The sequence below is a fragment of the Acyrthosiphon pisum genome, chromosome A1, assembly GCF_005508785.2.
Source record: "Acyrthosiphon pisum isolate AL4f chromosome A1, pea_aphid_22Mar2018_4r6ur, whole genome shotgun sequence".
NCBI lineage: Eukaryota > Metazoa > Arthropoda > Insecta > Hemiptera > Aphididae > Acyrthosiphon > Acyrthosiphon pisum.
Window position 1 is genome coordinate 3931051 of NC_042494.1, and position 10375 is coordinate 3941425.

At 27.6% G+C, this 10375-nt stretch overlaps 1 protein-coding gene across 1 annotated transcript in view; it reads right to left on the reverse strand.

Moving 5' to 3' along the window:
* Positions 1-10375, reverse strand: part of LOC100569753 (fatty acid synthase) — a 14881-nt gene that overhangs the window by 2716 nt on the left and 1790 nt on the right. Inside the window, exons 2-19 of the mRNA XM_029487685.1 lie at positions 8526-8753; positions 8274-8463; positions 7981-8210; positions 7607-7911; positions 6366-6507; positions 3869-3973; positions 3688-3796; positions 3194-3622; positions 2964-3124; positions 2081-2254; positions 1765-1998; positions 1516-1709; positions 1240-1440; positions 1093-1162; positions 848-1021; positions 605-784; positions 346-544; positions 71-263 (exon numbers count right to left, since the gene is read on the reverse strand). Coding sequence (XP_029343545.1) covers positions 71-263; positions 346-544; positions 605-784; positions 848-1021; positions 1093-1162; positions 1240-1440; positions 1516-1709; positions 1765-1998; positions 2081-2254; positions 2964-3124; positions 3194-3622; positions 3688-3796; positions 3869-3973; positions 6366-6507; positions 7607-7911; positions 7981-8210; positions 8274-8463; positions 8526-8711 — 3476 coding nt within the window. The 5' untranslated portion in view covers positions 8712-8753. The remainder of the gene's footprint in view (positions 1-70; positions 264-345; positions 545-604; positions 785-847; positions 1022-1092; positions 1163-1239; positions 1441-1515; positions 1710-1764; positions 1999-2080; positions 2255-2963; positions 3125-3193; positions 3623-3687; positions 3797-3868; positions 3974-6365; positions 6508-7606; positions 7912-7980; positions 8211-8273; positions 8464-8525; positions 8754-10375) is intronic.

Sequence of the window (10375 nt, forward strand, 5' to 3'; positions counted from 1 at the left end):
TCTTTATCAAACACGTAACAATAAAAAACATTTTATATTTTATTACATCTTATACTGTGTAACTATTTACGTCATTTTGTCAAACATTTTACTACCGCTTAATGACGAAGTTACAACATGACTCCGAAAAGGTTTTATCACGCCTTTATTCAAACCATCCATGAATGCTTGTCGTACTTTTTTTTTAGTTTCTACACTTTCATTTAACAACGTGTTTGAACCGATGGCAAAAAACGATATATTTTGTAGGAATATTCGTGTACCTTTGCAATATAATATTTGTCTTTTAAAAAATTATATTCTTCGTAAAATAAAGCTAACAGTTAAAAAATATTGTACAATTACCCAAATATCTTTGTTTTTTCATATCTGATTTTGAAAAATTGAAGAATTTTCCATGTTTGGCAAACGCACGAATAGCAGCATAAAATGGTTCACCGCTCAAAAAGTTCAATATACAATCGATACCCTTGGACTTGGTTATCATTTTTAATTGAACATCGAATTTGTTGTTTTTGTTTATAATTATTCTTGACCGCAATAACTGTAATACAAATTTTATTCAATTTGCTGTTTATCATCACTATTTTTATTCACTTAATACCTCAGGGAAGGTACCAGATAGTTCTTCAGATTGTTGGTCCGAGTCTACAATAGCATAAGTCTCACATTTTTTATTTAAACTTATCGAAATAGCAGCTTGACCAATTGGATGCAACCCCGAGGTTACTAAAACAGAATTATTCTTTTGAAGTGTACTCAAAATGTTAAGCACATAATAACTCTGAAACATAAAAAAAATAAATATTATTTAGTTTTTTTTTTAGTCACTTTAAAGTGTAATCACCATTGCGTAAGCAAGAGGAACAGTGGTTGCTTCTTCTAGTGACCATGTCGACGGAACAGGCCATGATAATATTGGGTCATAAATGATTTGAGAAGACATATTATTGATCGAGGTGATTCCCATTGTGGTTATATTATCAATATGCCCCGAGTATTCCAATGGTCCAAATTCATTCTAATTGAAATAAATAAAATATAATATTTTTAATACCTATACGTTTTATTTAATAAGTATTCTATAATTACTTCGGTATTTTCTTCTATAACTATATCTTTGAAATTCAACCCTAGATATTTTATTGTCAATTTGTTTTTACTGAAATAAAGTTAATTAGTATCAAAAGTGGCTTACCAGTTAAAATACAAAACAAATTAAATTCATCTTATACTTACCTATTTTTAGTGAAATGTTTATACAATTTATTTTCGTTGACCTTAATATCATCTTTTATATCTTGAAGAACAATTCTTTTGTAGTAACCCCAATCACCGTTTTTATAGATATTTACTAATAAATCTTTCGATAGCTGAGTTGCATAAAATGATTTGTTCTTGTCAAAATCGGGTGCGTTTGAATCCAAAATAAACAAGAATCTAGCAAAAATGTGCGTTTACATAGAATATTACGTACTTTTGTATTGACACCTCAGTTCTGTATAATGTATTTACCTTAATTTCTTAGATTTATACTTATGCAACATTTCTTTAACATGAGTGGATATGCCCTCTAATGGTTCAGACTTTGAAATTATATAAATCTTACCCTTTGATGAATTATTTGTCTCTAATGCTCTCCAAATGCTCAAGTCAAAATTATCATTGGTTGGTTCAATAAATATGTTCTTGTCCTCTAACTTTATTATCTAAAAAATTGTATGATAATTGCCTTATGTTTCAATAAATACGTTGTAGATTTACCTTTTTCATCAATGTTAAACAACAGTTATTATCGAATTCCTGCTGTGTAATTATTTTCCAGTCTTTGAGTTCTTGGAGTTTTTTCAAGGAACATACAATAATAAAACTATTTTTTTTATTGGCTAATGCTCTCGTTGTATCTTGCAAATAGCTTACATTTGACACGGTGATAAACCTTGCAGATTCATCAACATCTGATACGTCCTTAATGTTTTCCCAGTTTATAGTTTTACTCTAATGGTTATATTTAAATTTAAAATATTATAATAATTATTAATTATTAATTATCTATTACTTTATTACATAATACACTTACGTTCATAGATAATTTGTTTTCCACAATTTTTTTGATTTCATTTGTACATGATTTAGCTACTGGATCGTCGTAATGATATGGAGTACTGAGAATAATTTTTCCACTTGTTCCGAAATTTAACTTATCAATCTCCATTATTATATCCATAGAATCTTGAATGAAATCGCTGATGTTCTATAAATTAAATACCAAAATTATTTTGTGGTACATTTTATATAGAAAATTGGTTTACACTTGTTATCAAATAAGTTAACTAAATATTTTTCTAAAATTTAGTTTTCATTGTTTTCTGTTCCATTTCAGACAATTTATAGGTAAGTAACCCAACCCCGGAAATTTCCCCTGAATATTAGTTTTTAAATATTGATCATAGGTTTCGGTTTTAAATTAAACTTATGATGGTGGTAAATTATCCAAATGACAGATCTCTACTGATATTATGTCAGCTTGGATATTTATTCTTTAAAAAAAAGTTATTAAGTATCTATAATTTATTTTTTAAATTAAAATCTGTACAATGATCACAAAATAAACGATCCAACTTTCATTTATATATGTTGAAAAAATAAAAATAAACATACTGAAATTGAAATACTGAATAACATAAAAATAATAAATTTTTTTTTAAGAAATTTCCCTAGACGTTGGGGAATATTCCTAATACCACATTACTAGTTTTAACCACAGTCATAGATAAGCAAAAATATGATTTTATCTGAACATAGGGATTATTTAAATTGAATTGGAAAAAGCTAAGCTTAAACAAAATATGATTAGTTAACTAATTATGTTATTAATATAATTAGTTTATAAACAAACTAGTTAAGCATTTTATTTTTACCGAAAGGTTACTTATTTATTTTATTGTTTAATATTTACGTACTTTGCATTTTAAGTTGTTGAATTTATTAAAAGATTTTTCTTCTAATTTCACTACCGCAGTGTTATGTATGGGTAATGATATTGGTCCGTTTTTAATCCCTAATATTTTAATTCCGTCACAACTTAATCCATTTGATAGTTTGTTGTAACTGACGCTTATACCTGCCAAAAAAATATATTGTTATTACATTATATCTTGAATCATTGATAAATATTATTAGAGTTTTGTACCTTGCTCTGAAAGATTTTCAAATAACGCAGGATTTATATACATTTCTCTTATATAAATTGGAATTTCTATCGGGCCGGTACCTAAATGTTCCAAAAATGGGAACTTTAATAACCCTTCCAAAAAATATATCCAGTCATTTTCCCATTTAACGGAACCTTGGATATAATTTTTATACATTTTATAATTCGTAATGTTTTTGAATCCCAAATTGAATCCATTATTTTTTAAAATAGAATATATCTCATTTTCTGATACATAGTCAAGGAAGTCGTCAGTTGTTTCGTCTAAATGTATTGATTTTTCTTCAGTTGTATCCAAGACTTTATCGTTTACAAATCTTATTTCGCCTGATAAAATAACCTCATTGTCGACATCGCACTCAAAAATACCAGATCCCAATTGAATCATTATAGTACAATCAGAAGTGTCTAAAAATTGAAATTAGAAATGTATTACATTTTTATACATTTAATACAATTATTAAGATATTTACCAGTTGGATGAATTTTGACATTATTTTTGAACCGAAGATTTTTAAATTGAATCGGGCTTTCGTACAAACTTTTAGAATTTGTTTCAATAAATGTCTTCCAAACATCAAACTGAAAATTATAATATATAGGTACCTAATAATATTATACAAATCAAAATATCTTTTAAAATTTTTTTCTTACTAATATAAATGAAAATGGTATTATATGCTGACCATGCAATTGGTACTCAGCTAAATGTTTATCATCATTAACCACTAATGAAGATATTTGTTCACCAGATTTTACCTAAAACAAATTGGTATGCAAATTATAAATTTAGCACATTTTATTTCAACTATAGTAAATTTCTCTAGAAATCAGACTGTTAGTTGTGGAAATAATAAGTGATGTGATTTTCATTATTATCTTCAGTTATTTAGTACACAAAATCCACAATTTTCACAGATATTTCGTGATAAATAGATATACTAAATAAATTGCATTAACACCTTAATAAAAGATTTCGATTTATTTCCGAAAAAAAAACAAAAAGGTGAATAAATTGAGATAGACTATTTACTAAAATGATATTTTAATATTTTATATTTTAGAGCAACGTAGAATTTTAAAATCCGGTTAAATATTCTTGTTCTTACTCTACAGGAACACAATTCCAAAAGAAAATATACTAGTTATGCGCAATTTTTTCCCTTTCCACCGACCCTTCATATTCCGTTATGTGGGAGATATGTGCCACAGGCAAGAAACCAGTCGCACCTTGTATTCTCTTTTGGAACAAAGAATAGATTTTCAAAAACCATATCAAACATTATTGATTCTAAATTAAATATAAATCAAAATTTCCTTAAAAAATTTAAAAAAAAATAGAGTAAGTAGATGTCGTTATGCTGTACAGTAGGCAACAAGTGATTCACTGTAATAGATGTTGTTAAATTTGTATTCAACAATTTAAAACCATTGTATGTGAATAATGATTTTGAGTAAGCACGATATGTCATTATAGAATATTACTAATTAGTTAGGAGATACATTTTATGATATTATTGAGATTATAATTTCAGTGTTAGGCATTAGTATTTGCTACAATAGGTTAAATTCATTTTTGCCAAAGAAATACATTTAAATACATCATTTTGTGAATAAAATACCATAATAGCTATACTCTATAAGTTTTATCCCAGACAGCATTTTGTAATGGCAATATTATAATAGTATTATAATGGCGTTATACTAATATTATTCGTGATTATAATGGTATAACAATATTATTAAACAAAAAATTGTTATCTGGGATATATCCAATTTATCCATAAAGAATATTTTTAAATAACAACAAAATAACTAAAATTGTTATTCTTGATTTTAATATGTAATCCAAATTTGAATTTGAAATGCTTGTATTTATATATATTTTAGATTTTTTTATTACAGTATGAGTTATTTGTGAGAATCATCGTTTCAAATTTCCAATCCTTAGTTATGAAAATTGACAATTTTATAATTTTTTAATTACAATAATTGATAATTTTTAAGATTTTGACAGATTTGGTTGAAATATGAACTTTTAATTCTTATAACATTTTTTGTTTTTTTCTGTTATTGTGAAATATATCAGGAACCTTGGAATCAACTTTCAAGCTTTTTAACCAAATGATTAAAATTGTATTGACATTCATATAAAAAAAAACTAAAAAATTGAAAATTGGAAATGTCCGTAAACAGCCCAAAACGATTCAAAATATTTTATCAAATATAGAAGATTGATAAAATAAAAATATGGTGTTAATTTCAAATATTTGCATTTATTGGTTTTTAAATTATAACAAAATAAAAAATCTCTGAGAAATCGTGTGAATTGTCATAAATATTTTAACTTCAAAAGCACATAAAAATTTAATTTGATTGTTCTATAGACATTTTATTTTTTGATACTGGTAGACAAACTTTGGAAGACTAGGAATTTTGTATTCAATTTTCAAATCTTAAATTTATAAAGATACATTTTTATGAATTTCTAAATCAAAATAATTTGGAAATTTTCGTGATATTTACGTATTTTGTCAAAATTCAAACTCGAAATGCTTATAAAATAAAAGTTATGAGTATTTTTAATATTTTTGAATTTTTATTATAACAATTTATTAGAAGCCTTGTTTTATATTTTCAAACTTTTTGACTCAATGAATACAATTTTACTGACATCTATAGAAAATAAAACTTAAAAAAATTGGAAACTGAAAATAAACAGTAACAGCTCAAAATAAGTAAAAATATTTTAAAAATTGTATGGTGTATGGAAATTGCTAATATAAACATTCAGTGATAATTTCATATTTCTATGATAATTTATTTTAGAGTTACACGAAATATCAAAATCAATATTAACCAAAATCGATTTTGCCTAAAAATTCCTGTTTTCCTTAATTTTTTCTGTTTTTCCCGGTGCTTTTGAAAATTACAGTGAATTTTTTTATTTTGACTCCAAAAGTACCAAAAAGATTTATTTTCCTATCAGAAAACATACACATAGGTGTAAAAAATAAATTAATAAAATACACATTATTGTAAAAATCAATAGGTACAATCTAAAATGTAATTTAATCATATAGGTAAGACTTAAATACAATTCTAAATTAATAAGTAAGTATGTTAGTTAGTCAATCAAAGTTCTACTTACTAATTCTATTATCCTGACTGACCATTTTTCAGTATGGTCCCAAAACGGTAAACCGTAAATTGATGGTGTTCCACGACTTACAGGATATTTTATTGTTGGGTACAGCTCTTTTATTTTGGGATTTAATCCACTGGCATACATTCTTAAATAAATAAGTATAAATGTATAGTAATAATTTCCAGTGGTCGGGAGTAGCGACGCTACAGTAGCACGATACTTAAGCTGTAGGTAGCGATTACATAGCGTCGCTACAATATATACAAAGTAGCGAAATACTATAGAGCGCTAGAAATTTATGGTTAGCGTAGCGAAAGTGATCATTATTTTATCGTTACTTTTAACTTATTTCATGATAATTAAAATATAATGATGTATGTTTATTTATTTAATTAAGATGACTAGATGAGTGTATTTTTGAAATATAGATAAGACTATAATCATAAGAGCATTATTACAATGTTATATTTTATATTATTGAATATAGAACCATAATTAATAATATTAATATATTAGTGTTTTATTATCACTATTTTTATTTTCGGCATTCGGCGTTTTCTGTGTTTCTTTTAAGTATTAAATTTTATACGTAAAAAAACAGTATTTGAGATTCTATAATGTATCATTGAATTCAGATTTAAAACTTTCATCACAATGACCTACACAACGACAAGGTCCACTTGACACTTACACTATACAGCGGAGCGTAAGACGTTCTAGATCTATGCTTGACATCAACTGTTTTAAAAAAAGTTTAGCAGATCAAAATTATTTTTAATCACTAATCCCCTTGCTGTATGAAATACTTTCTCCCAGTGACCGAATGTCTAATCAGTACAAACTACTAATTGGCAATTTTCAATAAAACTTTTATCTGTTTTGAGTTTTGTTAGAAAAATACATGAGATACATTGAATAAACCTGTCTTCCGAGATTACAAGAAAATAGTGGTAGGCATTAACAAATAATGACAAAGTAATCAAGTGAATATCTTAATAAATCATTTAAGTAGCGCGCTACATTTAAACAATATCGTTAGAAATGGCACACTACATTTAAACAAAAGTAGCTTTAGCGATAGCGAGCTACTTTTTGGGGGGAGTAGAAGTACCGTTAGCGTGCTACAAAAAAAACAATAGCGTCCCGACCACTGGTAATTTCTATAGAATAACTTAGGTATAGTTTACAAAATATTATTTATTTATTTTGTATATACATACATATTATGGTTAACAATAACTCACTTTCCTATAGAAGTAAGTAGGAATCGAACCGAATCTCCATACATTCTTTTCGTCAATGGAATATTGGTTACCATTTCAGGTAATGCTCTTTCTATAATTGCTTGAAGAAGGCCATGAGGAGCAATTTCAATTGTAATCGCGTCTTTTGGTATGTGATTTAAAACGTCCTCGAATAACACACTACTCAATAGATTGTTTGTATGATATTCTGGAGAAGAATATTTTGTGAGGTCAGACTCCCATTCAGTTTCTGGCAACGAACTACTAAGCCATTTAGACGACCTTTTCTTTGGTACTTTGATCACCTATAAAAAAAAAATATATGGATTAAGTTGGAATGAAAATAATATAATTAATTTAATTGCTGAACAAACATCTTTTAAATATTTAAGTAGAGTCGGACCAGCGGATTGAATATATCTACTGTGAAACGCTATGCCACCAACGTTAACGGATTTTGCGAAGACACCTTCGGATTTTAGTTGTGATACGAACTCTTTGATGCTTTCAACTGGACCCGATATTGTGCAACTAGTGGCACTATTACGACAAGCGACGTCGATGTCATTGGGAAGTCTGTCTTTGATTTGGTCATATCCAAGTCCTAAACAAAAAGTTCAAATAAAAAATAAACCAATATACTTTAATGGTATATTGTGGATATTACCAATGGCGGCCATCATGCCAGGAATAACGTCTGTTTCTAGAGTAGCTTGACCTCTGGCGTAAGAAGCTAATAGCATTTCTTCAGCAGTAAAACAACCATCAGCGTAAGCACATCCCAATTCTCCGAGCGAATGGCCTATGATTCCATCGGGTGTTATGTCTAATGCTCTCAACACTTCTACTAGTCCAATCTAAAAAATATGAATATTTATAGTTCTTTCCTAAATGTAGTTGAATCGACCCAGATACAAACCTGAACCGCAGCGATACCGACAAATGAATTGAGAATGTTGTCAAAAAGTTTTGGATTTTGACTGGTCAAAATATTCTTAATATCAACTCCTTTTGGTTTTAGTATAACATCACATTTGTTTATAGCGTCAGCAAAAACTGGAACTTTCATAAGATCTGTACCCATTCCTTGCCATTGTGATCCCATACCAGAGAATATAAACCATACCGGACGTTTGAAAGTAACATTCTTAAAATCACATTAGAAATTACAACGAAAAATAAAAGTTATAACGTATAAAAATACATTGTATATAAAAACTGGTTCTGAGCGAAGACAGCCATTCAACCGTCAGCTTATAATTTTACTAAGTATTTTACTAATAGGCATTATTTTCTTTTGTCATCTTAAACAATTTTAGATTCTGAGTGGAGTAATGAATGTAGTTATTTTACAATGATGTGTTTTTTTTTTTTTAAATGTATTTATTTTATATTTTTTATTTTTGTGTTGGTACATTCGGGAGGTTAAATTTTAAAATTCTCAACAGGTTTCAAAAGCGCCGGGAATAATTATTTATATATAATATATTAAATGCTTTTTTATAAGCATTTAAAGTTCAAATCTTGACAGATTAGAGACCGTTTGGTTTCAAGCTACCAGTAACCTGACCTTTTTCTTTTGTCTTTGTTTTACAGGCGTGTAGATATGAATTATTCTGAGAAGTCGACAATCTATATAAATATACCGGTGAAACACGATTACGTACGGTCTTTATCAACACACGCAATCGTGAACATATTTTAATGTTCACAGTTGCGTATGATTTTTATCTGCAATATTTAATCACTGTTTGCCTTGAACTAATAGAACATACAATTTAAATTAATTGATAGGCTGTATCTCACGAGCCAAGAAAGTTAGAAAATTGAAATTTTCACAGATTATGTATTTCTGTTGTCGCTATAACAACAATTACTAAAAATTCTAGAATTTATAATATAAGCAGCATTGCAAACATGTTTATAACTGATAATAGTATGGAACCCTTCGTGCGCGAGTCCGACTCGCACTTTGCCAGTTTTTTATATAAACAATTAATTGTATATAACATAAATATGGTGTGAAATATATATAGTAATTCATCAATTAAGAACAGCAAGGCAAATTTTGATGAAATATTTTGTAAATGTTTAAGTGATTCTCTGGATGGTTTGGACTCACAATATGACCCACTAAGTCCAACCTGAGGAGGGCTCAAACAGGAATTTTGAGATTTACGTTGGAAACGTTTGTTTATAGAAGAAATAATTCGTAGAAATTAGTATTTATTATTTTATTGGTCGCCATTGGTTATCGGGCAGATCAGGTAATAGCATGCATCAAATCGAATTTTCACACATTGCCTACAAAGGGGGCACTTATTGCAACGAGTTAAACCCAAAAAGAGTTGAACAATCACAATTTTTTTAAGAGTTATCATTTTTAAAGGCAACGAAGTGCGTGGGATGAGCTAGTATAATATAAAACTAAAAATGTCATATTTAAAATGTCTATAAATAACTAAAAAGGAGTCAAATTATTTTTAAAAACATGTAGATAAAATTATTGTAAAATGATAAAATTAACATTTGATGAAAGTTTCAAGTACTTACCTACGGTTATTAGTAGGTATATGAATGACGAAAAAATATGAAAAATCATAGTTAAAAATTTGTTTGAATATCCAATGTTTATTTACGGCTATTTTACTTTTAACCCCCCAAAGTAACAAATAATTTCACTTTCTTATTAGAAAATATGCTGATGAAAAATGCTGGAACATTCTTAGTTTTTACTGAGTTGATGAGAGACACGAAAAAAAAAACATT